The sequence below is a fragment of the Siniperca chuatsi genome, linkage group LG4, assembly GCF_020085105.1.
Source record: "Siniperca chuatsi isolate FFG_IHB_CAS linkage group LG4, ASM2008510v1, whole genome shotgun sequence".
Classification (NCBI taxonomy): Eukaryota; Metazoa; Chordata; class Actinopteri; order Centrarchiformes; family Sinipercidae; genus Siniperca; species Siniperca chuatsi.
In genome coordinates this window covers 14,246,795-14,261,063 of record NC_058045.1, presented here as the reverse complement: position 1 = coordinate 14,261,063, position 14,269 = coordinate 14,246,795, and the positions used below count along the sequence as shown (strand labels likewise).

Genomic DNA, 14,269 nt, shown 5'->3' with positions numbered 1-14,269 from the left:
TATTTATGTTGTGCTTTACTTTTGACATGAAAGCAAACCATGTACCAGCAGCAACATTGTGATTTACTGATGCTGAACATGTTCAAATTTCTCCAAGTGGAAGCGGCATTAGTGCTATACAAAAGCACTGAGGAACATATTAGACATCAGACACTATGAAACCTGAAGATCTGAATGATGCATTTTCTTCAGCTGTATTTTTTATAAATTTGCCAATTCATTGGTCTTTACTCTATTTTCATTATATTTCCAATCTCCAAAATATTCAAACTTTTTGTATCGAAATAATTTGTATAGTATGCTTTCACTATAGTACTGTGTAAATTTAGCTCTGAATGGTGTTGAACCATATGAACTACGCAGCCTCTCAGTCATTCTGAATTATCCTTACTAGTGTTTTACTACTCAGTATCAGACATGAATTCTAAAAACTGGTGCCCTCATTACAGACCAGTAAGACTAATAACACCAAGTCATAATAATCACTTCTGTCAATTGAACTCAGTTGATAAAATGAAATGGAAATTTTTGAAGGCAAAAAAAAAAAATCCTTAAAAAATGACAACAAATGACTGTGAAAATGACATGTAAAATTAAATGTATTGCACTTACCGCTGCTGTATGAGGCATGGGGTTAAATCCACAAAGACTGCAGACAGTGTTCTTGCATTCGGTGCAGATGTTGTAATTTGGAGTATCCTTGGAGCTCATGTTGAGTTCGACCTTACAGAGCGGACAGGTGGACAGACCTGCTTTAGGAGCAACATGGATCACTTCTGTGGTTTTTGGAGGCTCTGATGGAGCTTTCTCTGCTTTGGTCTGTGCTGATGGAGCAGGCTTGGCCTGTTGAGGTGGCTCTGATTTCTGTGCAGCAGGTTGTTTGGTCTTTGCAGGGGACATCTTAGGAGAAACTGGAGGTGTAGTTTTAGGAGAGCCATGTGCTGTAGTGGACATCTTACGTGGAGTAGGTGGTGTAGTTTTAGGTCCCTCCTGAACAGCTGTGGTTATCAATGTAGATGCAGAGCTGAAGATAGAGGAACCAAAACCAAACATCTTCCCAGTCACTGACTCAGCAGACTTTGCAGAAGCAGGTTGTGTTTTAGGGCCACCAAAACCAAAGAAGCCTCCTGATTCCTGTTTAGCAGGCTGAGCTGGTAGTGGTGCAGATTTGGCAGGAGGGGTCGCAGACTTAGAAGGCTCTTGTGGTGGTTTTTCTGATTCCTGTCTAGCAGTCTGAGCTGTTGGTGGTGCAGATTTGGCAGGAGGGGTCACATATTTGGAGGGCTGTTGTGGTGGTTTTCCAGCTTCTAGTTTTGCAAGACCTGCCTTGACTTCTGGCTTTGTAGTTTGAGAAATCTGTACTTCTGGGATTTTTTCAACATACTGCTGCTGGCTAGCAACATCCTGACCTGGTGTCTTTTGCATAGAACCTTGTCGTGGTCTGTCTGTCCTTTGGACTGCAGTTGGCACTGGAGCCTCAATTTTGGGGATTTCTTTTTTGGCCGGAGATGCTTGAGTGACCTCTTTTTCGACTGCTGTAGATTCTGTAGACTTCTCCTTCTGGACTAATGTCGGTATATCCGTCTGTTCAGAGCCAGGAGGTGTAAAAACCTTGCTTAGGGAAGACTGCGGTGTCACTACTGGACGTCTAGTGGGCTCAGATGCTCCTAGGGCTCTCTGCATCTGGCAGTTCAAACAAAGCCATTCCTTTACCTGAAAAAAAGTGCAATGGAATGTATAAATAATTCAAGCAACAACACAGTGTTTTGAAACAAAGGTGCAAATATTCTACAGGACAAATTTAAACTGATTTCACCACTAAAAAATTTGAATGCAGAGTATATTCAACCACTTGAAGCATGCCACATGTATTTATTCACAGAACATTATTTCCCATATTGTAAAGATACAATCTGTTGATTCTTAATTCATGTGGGTCTGGCATTTATAATTACTGATAGGATGAACAGAAAAAGCCTGCTGTATAAACCATGAAGTTAGTAAACCAAATGTATGTCAAGGAGTTATTTTTCAGTGGCAAAGACTTTGTGTGGTATTAAATTAAAACTCCTTGTTTTAACCAGAAGAATCTGCTGAGCTCATGTTTCATTTGCTCTGGCAGGTACATCTAGACCTCCCATTCAAACAGATGTCCACCTGTCCTGGATTTGATTGGGCCAATGCACAGCTATTTATCTAATACGGGTTTGATACAATTATAATGCCCCTTGAAAATCGAAAATTAACCGATAGGTTCCAGACTAATAAGCATTTGCAAATTTGTCTGGTGATGCCAGTCTAGTCAAAATGCACTTAAAATTCTAAACATCAAAGTGAATGTTATGCTATTTAAACCTTGCAACATAGTGATCATTAAACAATATTAAAATGTCATATCAATTCATGAGCTGCCACTACCAGGCCCATAAACAATATTGACCACATTTGTAAAGGGCTAATTTAAATCAATACATAAATAAATGCTTTCTTTACTTTCTTTTTTAAAATAATTGTAAGTCAAATGAAAGCAAAGGCAACACTTGTGGAGAGAGTGATTTACCTCTGCCACATTTGGCATTGGATTAAATCCACATTGGTTGCAGACAGCAGTCTTGCATTCTGTGCAAATGTTGTAGTTGGGAGGATCTTTGGAGCCCATGTTGAGGTTGACCTTACAGAGTGGACAGATGGACTGATTTGCTTTTGGAGCACCTTGGGTGTCTGTTGTTGCCTTGGCGTGCTCTGATGGAACTTTGTCCACTTTGGCTTGGGCTGTTGAAGGATTCTTTTCCTTCTGTGTTTTCTCTGGTTTCTTCTCAGTTTTCTGGACAGCAGGTGGCTTGGTGTCATTAGCAGGTAACATTTTAGGAGAGGCTGGAGGTGTAGTTTTAGGAGAGACATGGGCTGTAGTGGACATCTTACGTGGAGTAGGTGGTGTAGTTTTAGGTCCCTCCTGAACAGCTGTGGTTATCAGTGTGGATGCAGAGCTTAAGAAAGATGACCCAAAGCCAAACATCTTTCCAGTAACTGACTCTGCAGACTTCACTGCAGAAGGCTGTGTTTTAGGACCACCAAAACCAAAGAAGCCTCCTGACTCCTGTTTAGCAGGCTGAGCTGGTGGTGGTACAGATTTGGCTGGAGAGGTATCAGCTTTTGGAGGATGTTGTGGGGGAGTCTTTCCCGCTTCTCGATATGGTGGAGGAGCAGACTTAGCAATAGAAGTCACAGCTTTTGGAGGCTGTTGTGAGGGTGGCTTTCCCGTCTCTGGATCTGGTGGAGGAGCAGACTTAGCAATAGAAGTCACAGCTTTTGGAGGCTGTTGTGGGGGTGGCTTTCCCTTCTCTGGATCTGGTGGAGAAGCAGACTTAGCAATAGAAGTCACAGCTTTTGCAGGCTGTTGTGGGGGCGACTTTTCTGCCTCTGGATCTGGTGGAGGAGCAGACTTAGCAGTAGAAGTCCCAGCTTTTGGAGGCTGTTGTCCTTTGGGTGTTTCTGCAGAAGGCTGTTGTGAAGCCAGAGAAATATCAGTCTTTGTGATAGTGGATGGAACAGTTTCGTCAGACAATGAAGCAGCTGTAGGGGTAACTTTCTTTGTTGGCGCACCAAGGGCTGGGGATTCAATTTCTTTGGTTGTGGCGACTTTAACAAGCTCATTTTTGGCTGCGGCTGGTTTAGGGATGTCTTCCTGAGAAGTTGACATTAGGGTCTCTTTCTTCTGTGTGGTAGCAGGGACCTCTTTGCTTGGTGAAGGTTGGGATTTTATCATGGGAAGGCCTGGAGGTTCAGAAGCTCCAAGTGCTCTCTGCATCTGGCAGTTGAGACAAAGCCATTCCTTCACCTTAAAAACAAACACAAAACATGAGTAACATTCTTTGCATTTGTTAATAATGAACTCTCAAAACAACACTGATGTATTGGTCCAAATAAATGCTATGTTTAACCAGAAATGACAACAGAGATTGGAATAACAAATTTCCAATAAATTAAAAGGAGATGGGAACATAGAAAATCATTTTACAATTGATCAACTTCACAGTCCTTTTTATTTCAAAAGTCTAACCAAAAATAAAACCTATGGCTAAATAGCTAATGCAGTTAAATACTTATTTAGTTAAATATTTATTAAATTAAATATTTAGTTAAACATTTATTCATTTAATTACCTCTGTTACATTAGGCATTGGATTAAATCCACATTTGTTGCAGACAGTGGTTTTGCATTCAGTGCAGGTGTTGTAGTTGGGAAGATCTTTGGACCCCATGTTCAGTTCCGCCTTACAGAGTACGCAAATAGACTGGCCCACTTTGGGAGCAACTTGGGAAGCTTCTAGTTTTGCAGACTCTGATGGACCCTTGTCCACTTTTTCCTGTCCTGATGGAGGAGCCCTGGCCTGCTGAGGTTGGTCTGGTATCTTTTCCAGATGTGGTTTCTGAGCAGCAGGCAGTTTGGCCTCTTTTGCTGAAGTCATTCTTGGAGAAACTGGGGGGCTGGACTCTGGAGAAATCTGTGATGCTGACATCTTGTCAGAGACTTGCAGTGGGCCAGACATTTTGCGGGAACTTGGTGGTGTTGTGTGGGACTCCTCCCGAACTGTAGATGTTATCAAGGTGGATGCTGAGCTAAAGAGGGATGAACCAAATCCCAACATCTTCCCAGTCACCACTTCAGTTGTTTTTGAGGCAGCACGCTGAGATTTTGGACTATCAAAGCTGGAGAAACCTGATTCTTGATTGGTTGGTTGTGCAGCTGGAGGAGCAGATTTGGCAAGTGATGTTTCAACAGGGTTTGATTCTTTATTTAGGGCTTGTTGGGGCTGTACTTCATCAGAGGATGTGACTGGTTGATCAGCTGATTTCTGAACTATTTCAGCTTTATCCTCTTTCTTTTCTGATACTTCTTTAGTTGCAGGGAAACTTGGTGGAGTGATGTCCCGTTTCTTCTGGAGAATATCTGTGTTGACAGGAGAAGCTTGAGCAGGCAGTGGTTTATTGAGGTCTGAAACTACAGCTGTCATCTCTTTGGTAGGAGGTACAGTGGAGGTTGGAACCTTCTTGGTAGGTGGTGAACCAGTTTTCTCCTCTTTTGTTAGGGTTGAAACAGTACCTGGGTTCTCTTTTGCAGGCGGTGAGGCAGTGGTTGATTTGGTTTGGGTAATATCCATTTGAAATGGGGATTTAGTTTCTTCCGTATTTTGTGGTGCACCTGGTGTTGGCCTGTCCTGATTTTTGTCTGGCACTTCTGCTTTTTGTATGGAAATAATGTCTTTCTTTTGGTTCGCAGTGGCATCTTTTTGGGCAGCAGCAGGTGTGGACACTTGTGTGTTGGGTGATGTTGGGGGTTTCATCAGTGGAGGCTCTTTTGATTTGGTTGCTGTGAGAGCTCTATTCATCAGACAAGTCAGACACAACCACTCCATCTGTGGGGAAAACCATATTATTTTGAGTAAGGGTGTCTGTAAAACATTAAAGTGTTTGTACAATAACATTATAGTATAGTACAAGAAAAGGCAGTATTTATGTATTTCTATATTTTATTTTAGGTACACCACATCATCAATGTTTAGACTAGCATTATATATTTTGAGTGTAAAATAAAACCTGTATAAAAATGTAGATATTATATGGAATACACTTCATTAATACACACATCTGAATCTCACTTACTTCTGACACATTTGGCATGGGGTTAAATCCACACTGGTTACAGACAGTGTTCTTGCATTCAGTGCAAATATTGTAGTTAGGCAGATCCTTGGATTCCATGTTGAGTTCATCCTTACAGAGTGGACAGGTGAACTGACCTTGTTTGACAGTAGGTTTGGAGGTTGCTGCAGCCTTTGGAGGCTCTAATGGAGCTTTTTCCATTTTTGCCTGGACCAATGGAGGTGTCTTGGTCTGCTGGGGTTGTTCTGGCTTCTTCTGTGGTTCTTTCCTCTGGGCAGAAGGGAATTTGATCTCTTTTGCTGGGGACATATTGGGGGAAACTGGTGGAGTGGTCTTGGGCTGGTCCTGAACAGCTGAGGTAATCAAAGTGGATGCAGAACTGAAGATGGAAGAACCAAAGCCAAACATTTTCCCAGTCGCTGACCCTGCCGGCTTGGCATCATCGGGTTGAGTTTTACCACCACCAAAACCAAAGAAGCCTCCTGACTCTTGCTGTGTCGATGCTGTGGCATTATTCTGCTTACGTTCAGTTTGCCTTGTCTGGTCTGGCGTTTTGTTAGGACCTGATGTTTTCTGGGGCTCTTGTGGCCTTTTCTGAGAAGGAACTGGGCTGGGCTGTTTCTGACTCTCTGGCTTGTTAGCAGCCTCAGCTGTAGCTGGCTGTGCTGTTACAGATAGTTTCCTCTGAGGTGAGTGTGGTGATGATGACTCTTTCTTTTCAGGTTCAGCTGGGCTGATGATGTCTTTCTTTCGGTGTTTTGCAGGTATCTGGGAGTTGACAGAAGCATCTTCTGGGATCTGTGCTACTCCTAGAGCCCGCTGCATCTGGCAGGTGAGACACAACCACTCCTTCACCTAAAAAAAGGACAAAAAAGGTTTCGTTATAAACTGTTAGGTAATTTGTGTAGAATTACTCAATTGTTTGTGTTTATGTAAGGCAATGAGCATTGTTATATTTCAGCAGCTGTTATAAATCTAGTAACAGAGACTAATTGGGGATTTCGATGTTTAATATTCCCAGAAAATTATGAACGAAGGCATACATAATTTGAACACTATGCAGAGGCAGCATGAGACACTTTCAAAAAAGTAAATGTTGTGTAACACATTACAGTCTGTCAGCTGTCAAATGTTAAATGAAATTGTATAAAAAAAAATTGTATTTGTTTTCTCTAGTCTTACCGCTGTTTCATTTGGCGTAGGGTTAAATCCACACTGGTTACATACAGTGTTCTTGCATTCAGTGCAGGTATTGTAGTTGGGTAGATCCTTGGAACCCATGCTGAGTTCGACCTTACAGAGTGGGCAGGTAGACTGGCCTGGTTTGACAGCTACTTGGGAAGGTGCTGCAGTCTTTGGATTCTCTGATGGGGCTTTGTCCAATTTGGCCTCTCTTGATGGAGGTGTCTTGGTCTGTTTCGATGGCTCTGTTTTCTTCTGCTGCTCCAGCTTGATCTCTTTTCCAGGAGATATCTTGGGAGAAACCGGTGGAGTAGTTTTGGGCTGGTCCTGAACAGAGGTTATCAAAGTAGATGCAGAACTGAAGATAGAAGAACCAAAGCCAAACATCTTCCCAGTCACTGAGTCTGCAGGCTTTGCAGCATCAGGTTGAGATTTAGGACCCCCAAAGCCAAAGAACCCACTTGACTCTTGCTGTGTAGCTGTGGTGGCATTACTCTGCTTATGTCCAGGTTGGCTTGTCTGATCTGGTGGCTTCTTTAGACCTGTCTTCTGTCTTTCCTGTGGTGTTTTATGATCAAGTGCTGGGCTGGCCTGCTTCAATGTTGCAGCAGCAGTTTCAGGTTTGCCTGACTGCACCAATGGTATAGACTGTTTTCTCTGTGGTGAAACTGGTTCTGAGGTCTCCTTCTTTTGTACAGCAGGGCTTGGACTGTCCTTCGTTTGAGGTGTAGTTAGTTTGGAAGAATCCTTCAACTGGACTGGTGTAGGTGCAGGTATAGGAAATTTACTGGGTGATGTTTGGGACGTCATTGAGGGAGGCCCTGGGGGCTCAGATGCTCCAACTGCTCTTTTCATCTGACAGTTAAGACATAGCCACTCTTTTACCTAAAATACAGTAGACACCTGATTATGTGTTGCTTTGGAATTAGGAATTGCAGTAATTCACAACGACATGAGTATTTAGAGGAACAGACTCCTCAAAACTGCACTACAGGCCAATGAGGTATTGTAAAAAGGTCACAGATCACAGGTCAATTAACAAATATAATTTTAAATATGCTGCCTGCAAATATAGTGTAAATGCATACAGTATATGAGGAAATAATTACTTTTGTCACAGAGGATGATTATTTATTCCTTCACTTACCTCTCCTATAGGCATTGGGTTAAATCCACATTGGGTACAGACAGTGGTCTTGCATTCAGTGCAGGTGTTGTAGTTGGGAGGGACCTTGGAGCTGATGTTAAGCTCAACCTTACACAGTGGACAGGCAGCCTGGCCTACATTAGACGTTTGGAAGATTGTTGCTGCCTTTGGAGGCTGTGATGGAGCTTTGTTCTCTTTGCTCTGGAGGGATTCCTCTGGTTTCTTCTTTTGCTCTGGCTTCTGAGCAAGAGTTTTGGGCTCTCTTGCTGGCGACATTATGGGAGAAACTGTCGGTGTACTTTTTGGAGAAATTTTGGGCACAGCAGACATCTTTGGAGAGACTTGTGCTGGTGCAGACATCTTACGAGAGCCTGGTGGAGTAGTACGTGATTCTTCCTGAACAGTGGATGATATCAAAGTGGATGCTGAGCTAAAAATGGAGGAACCAAAGCCAAACATCTTCCCAGTCACTGTGTCTGCAGGCTTTGCAGCATCAGGCCCTGTTTTAGGACCACTCAAGCCAAATAGGTTTCCTGACTCCTGCTGTGTATCTGGGGTGACCTTACTCTGTTTTAGTCCCGGTTGTCTTGCCTGGTCAGTTGGTTTCTGAGACCCTGATACCCCAGGGATATCCAGAGGAGTTTTTTGACCAGGGGTTGGGGTAGCATGTGTGTCTCTATCTGGTCCTTTAGCAGTCTTAGTTGGCTGTGTTACTGCTATAGGCTGTGTCTTCTTTTGAAGTGTATGTGGCACTGGAGTCTCTATATTTACTGATGCATCAGATTTTGATAATTCCTTCATTAGAGTTTCCACTTGATTAGGAGCTGTTATTTTCTGATGTACAGCAGATGGAGAAATTTTGTTAGCTGCATTATGAGGTTTCATAGGAGGTCCTGTGTGTTCAGTTGCACTAAGAGCTCTCTGCATCTGACAGTTCAGACATAACCATTCTTTTACCTGCAAAAAGAAAATAATGTCAAATTAATATTTGAAAATTGTACAAACCCTGCACTCACTTCACTATGTCAAAATATGTACTAGAGTTCATGGTGTATTCCTGTTCAAATATAGGCTGTCATATGTTAGTTTTACCCTTCATAATTATGTATCTTACAGTAATTTCAATGTAAATTAGGGATTGCTTTAATTACCTCTGACACATTTGGCACTGGATTAAATCCACATTGGTTACAGACAGTGTTCTTGCATTCAGTGCAGTTATTGTAGTTGGGAGGTTCCTTGGAGCCAAAGTTGAGTTCCACCTTACAGAGTGGACAGGTAGATTGGCCTGATTTGGGGACGGCTGAGGAAGCAGCTGCATCATTTGGAGGCTCTGATGGAGCTTTTTCTACTTTGGCTTGTAGCAAGGGAGAGGTCTTGGGCTGTTGGACTTGCTCTAGTTTCTTCTCCTGCTCTTGTTTCTGAGCAGTAAGTGATTTGGTTGCATTCACGACAGGTATCTTGGGAGAAATTGACGGTGTCATTTTGGAATCATCTTGGACAGCTGAGTTTATTAAAGTGGATGCAGAATTGAAGATGGAGGAACCAAAGCCAAACATTTTTCCACCCACTGATTCAGCAGGCTTTGCAGCATCAGGTTGAGGTTTAGGACCACCAAAACCAAAGAATCCTCCAGATTCCTCTTGTGGAGTTGAGGTAGTATTAGTCTGCTTACGTCCAGTTTGACTTGTCTGGTTTGGTGGTTTATTAGGACCTGTCTTCCGGCCCTCCTGTGGAGTTTTCTGACCAGGAGCTGGGGTAACCAGTTTCTGGCTTTCTGGTCCTTTCATGACTTCAGCTTTTGCTGGCTGCTCTGGTGTTGGTGGTTTCACCTGAGGGGAGCCTGATGTAAAGGCCTCCTTTATGTTAGATTCAGCAGGTGTTGGAATGTCTTTCTTTTGAGGTTTATCTTTCAGGGGTGTTTCCTTATTTAGGGAATTAGCAGACACAGTGACTTTATTTGGTGAGGCCTGTAGTTTCATCATTGGAGTTCCTGGAGGCTCAGATGCCCCTAGTGCTCTCTGCATCTGGCAGTTGAGACATAACCACTCATTCACCTATATTAAAGCAAACAATTAATAAGTTCAATTTAGATTAGTGTTGTTGTACAGTGGAATGTATTTGACTTCTAACAATATATTAATTACATTATTAATGAAAATCATAATGTAACAATCATTGTTCCAGTAACTTTTCTGTAATCTACAGTACTCTTATTGCCTTACCTCATTCACATTTGGCATGGGATTAAATCCACATTGGACACAGACAGTGTTTTTGCACTCTGTACAGATGTTGTAGTTGGGAGGATGTTTAGAGCCCACATTGAGTTCCAGTTTACAGAGGAGACAAGTAGACTGGCCTGCACTGGAAACGACTGGGGAAGCTGAAACTTTCTTTGGTGGAGGTTTGTCCACTTTCGGTGGTACTGATGGAGGACCCTTGGCCTGCTGAGGTTCTTCTGGATTATTCTCCAGTTCTGGTTTCTTGGCAGTGGGAGATTTGGAGTCCTTTGCAGCAGTCATTTTGGGCGAAACCGGTGGTGTAGTTTTGGGCTCATCTTGAACAGCTGAGGTCATCAAAGTGGATGCAGAACTGAAGATGGACGAACCAAAACCAAACATCTTCCCTGTCATTGACTCTGCAGGCTTTGAAGCAACGGTCTGACTTTTTGGACCACCAAAACCAAAGAAGCCTCCTGACTCTTGCTGTGTTGCTTGTGCAGTTTGGTTTGTGTGTTCTGGTTGTTTCTGAGGACCTGTCTTCCGGCTCTCCTGAGGTGTTTTCTGACCAGGAGCTGGACTGGCCTGTTTATAACTGTCTGGTCCTTTAGCAGCTTCAGCCTTGGGTGGTTGTGCTACTGGTGTAGATACTTTCTTCTGAGGAGAGCCTGGTGCAGGCTGTGCTGGAGTAGTTTTTTTAAATGATGAATTGACCAAACATGTGTCTTTCTGAGGTTCAATTCCACCAGCAGCTCGTTTCACCTGGCAGTTTAGACAAAGCCACTCCTTTCCCTTAAAAAAACACAATAAATAAACAAATTACACACGTACATGTTTTAATAATAACAAATTATAATGAAGGCTCTAAAGTAAAAAAGCCAGAAGAGAGAAGCTAGGAGTTGATGTGTCCTATTCTGAACAGGAAAACACAACCACACACATACCACGAATTCTGGAATACAGTAAGCAGACTCTGTAGGTGGCTACAGCAATTTAGATGAAGACAGGACTGGGTTACTCCAAATATTGGGAGTGATAAGGCATATATAATCTTGATAAGCTGTATGATGTGAGAAACACACCACCCAGCTTAGTCCTTGTTTGTGCTTTTGGTAACCTCCACTATTTACCACAGTATTTGAGAAAATTGCATATCATATTTTTGTATTTTATTAAAAGTTTAATTCAATCAACTAATTATATCATCACAAAAGTGCAAAGCTTATAAAAAAAAGTAAGCCAAGTGACAGTACTGTCAGTTTTTTCAGTGGTTTAGACTATACATGTTAAAACATCCACTTTCACAGAGTGCATGCAAAATGCACAGAAGGATCTCTCCATCCTGATCTTGGTTCACCACTATTTTAGTTTAAGCAGTTTCACAAGATCAAGCCTTGGACTGTCTTTGGCAAGGTAACCTACTAACTGTGCATTGAATTACAGAGTCAAGTGTCAAATCCTGTGTGCTTCAGATGGAAGATGTCATGTCCATTTACCCTGTATGTGGTATTCCCTACAGGGCAATCCCCATGAGGTGTGTGTGTGTGTGTGTGTGTGTGTACGTGTATGTGCATTTTGCCTACAAGTTTGAAAGTAAGTCTCTTTGACTAATCTCCAGCAACAGTATTTAATACAGTGTGAACAGTCAACTAAAAGCTAATAAACAGTATTCCAGGAAGTGTGGATCAATTATCTTTCAATTAGATATGTAGAATGGTTACATTATTATGACAGTGACACTAGACATGTAGAGTTGCTTTGGTATGTGAGTGTAGCCCTCGCCTGCCAGGTCTGGCCAAGGGGTCTGACTCACAGCCTTCTGTCAATCTCACTGTTTAGGGACCTTAGACACTGTGAGTAGAATATGGAATGAAAATTGCTTTGCAACTTTGAAACTTTAGTTCAAGGACTGGACATTGTAATGGGTCTGCACAGCAAAAACAAATACCACTATAATTTGGATGCAGTTTATATCTGTTTGGTGTAACTTATCTGTTCATACAATTTCATGAGAAAAAAAAAAATTCTAAAACATGTCTCTGTCATAATCTGGACTTTAATTTTGTAACTTGAAAATTATTGCTGCCATGTCATCTATTCATGTAAATGACCATTTGGGAATAGCACTCCAGACAATGAAATGAAAAGAAATCTACTTAAGCAACCACTCTACATCAAAATGGAACTTAACAGCTTCAAAGAGCTTAATTCACAAGTATCATGAGCATGTTACAGCACTGTATCTAAGTAATAGACACTTTGGAAACATTGAGGCAATAATGTAACAACCCAGGCTGAACCATCTGACAGCTTCTCTCACGAAACAAAAACAATTTGCCTTCGATAATATAAAATTATATAGTGATGTTTGTAACTTCACTATTTCAAATTTCCCTTCCTCCCTTTCTTAAATTATTCATTCTTTCCTTTGTTAGTTAATTTAATCAATATCACATATGTCTTACCTCTTTAACATTTGGCATGGGGTTAAATCCACATTGGTTGCAGACAGTGCTTTTGCATTCAGTGCAGGTGTTGTAGTTGGGAGGATCCTTCAAACCCATGTTGAGTACCATCTTACAGAGTGGACAAGTGGATTTGCCTGCTTTAGGAACATTGTGGGAGGCTGCTGCTGCCTTTGGAGTCTCTGGTGGAGCTTTGTCCACTTTGGCCTGTCCTGCTGGTTGAGCCTTTGCCTGCTCGGGTTGCTCTTGTTTCTTGTCTTGCACTGACTTTTGGACAGTAGGGGGTTTGGTCTCCTTTGTAGACTGCATTTTGGGAGAAACTGGAGGTGTGGTTTTGGGCTCGTCCTGGACAGCTGAAGCTATCAAAGTAGATGCAGAACTGAAAATGGAAGAACCAAAACCAAACATCTTCCCAGTCACTGACTCTTCAGGCTTTGCAGCTTCCGTTTTAGCACCACCAAAGCCAAATAAACCTCCTGACTCCTGCTGGGGAGCTGGGGTGGCACTGCTTTGCTTGCATTCAGTTTGACTCGTCTGGTCTGGTTTATGAGACCCTGATGTTCTCTGGGTCTCCTCTGTCATTTTCTGAACAGAAGCTGGGCTGGCCTGTTTTTGACTATCTGGTCCTTTAGCAGCTTCACCCTTGGCTGGCACTTTTGCCAATGTAGACTGCATTTTCTGAGATGAACCTGGTGCTGATGTCTCTTTTTTGACAAGTGCAGCAGGAGGTGTCTGGTTTTGAACAGTAGAACCTTTGTTGGGCGTGGGCTTTTTCATGGAAGGTCCTGGTGGTTCAGAAGTTCCTTGAGCTCTCTGTATCTGGCAGGTAAGACACAGCCATTCATGCCCCTATACAAAAAATAAAAAAGATACATACATTGTGACAATGATGAAATAGTAAGGCACACAAACTACAATTCCCAATAGCTGTGACCACGTATGTGAGTGCATTCACGCTTTCATGCATTCACACACACACAACCTCACAAGAGTGTACGACAAACGGTTCATGAGTTATGAAGGGTGGGTGGCTAAATTGTAGGGGTGGGGCAAACCATCACCAATGGAAAAAGAACTCTGCTTAGTCCAATGATGCCTCCCACAAGTGTCTACAACAACCAGTTAATGAGTTATGAAATGGGTTATGGCAAAATGGTGTGTGTATGTGTGTGTGTGTGTGTGTGTGTGTGTGTGTGTATGTCTGCCTATCTGTGTGTGTGTTTGTGTGTGTTTTTCTACAAAGTTTGGTCATGTAACGTGAATCCGTTTAGAGGTTATGTGCCTTTTTCTTATAGGCCACTCCCACTGCCTCACCCCCTTTTTTCCAGCTGTCCTTTGGCTCATGACCAACCTTTCTACAAAATATTGTGGTTTTGAGCAGTAACTACAGTTATTCAACGCCAGATTAGCCATGCCAGTTAATTCATTGTTCATTTTATCTTAATTCAAAACATCCTGAGAAAGGTGTTGAAAATGTCGTATACTAATTAGTATTACAGTATAGATATGGTGCAGTGTGTAATAACAAATCTAAATCATATATGCAGTGAAGTTTCCTGTTGAATGATCTTTCACCAATTAAGACTGGA

General features: G+C 42.2%; 1 protein-coding gene across 5 annotated transcripts in view; it reads right to left on the bottom strand.

Annotated features, from left to right (window-relative positions):
* pclob (piccolo presynaptic cytomatrix protein b) overlaps positions 1–14,269 on the bottom strand; it is a 61,959-nt gene that overhangs the window by 44,569 nt on the left and 3,121 nt on the right. For all 5 annotated transcript variants that reach the window (XM_044194771.1, XM_044194774.1, XM_044194772.1 and 2 more), the window contains exons 3-11: positions 12,681–13,529; positions 10,219–11,007; positions 9,145–10,050; positions 7,994–8,950; positions 6,847–7,731; positions 5,665–6,519; positions 4,164–5,417; positions 2,561–3,838; positions 613–1,713 (exon numbers count right to left, since the gene is read on the bottom strand). In XM_044194771.1, the coding sequence (XP_044050706.1) occupies positions 613–1,713; positions 2,561–3,838; positions 4,164–5,417; positions 5,665–6,519; positions 6,847–7,731; positions 7,994–8,950; positions 9,145–10,050; positions 10,219–11,007; positions 12,681–13,529 (8,874 nt within the window). The remainder of the gene's footprint in view (positions 1–612; positions 1,714–2,560; positions 3,839–4,163; positions 5,418–5,664; positions 6,520–6,846; positions 7,732–7,993; positions 8,951–9,144; positions 10,051–10,218; positions 11,008–12,680; positions 13,530–14,269) is intronic.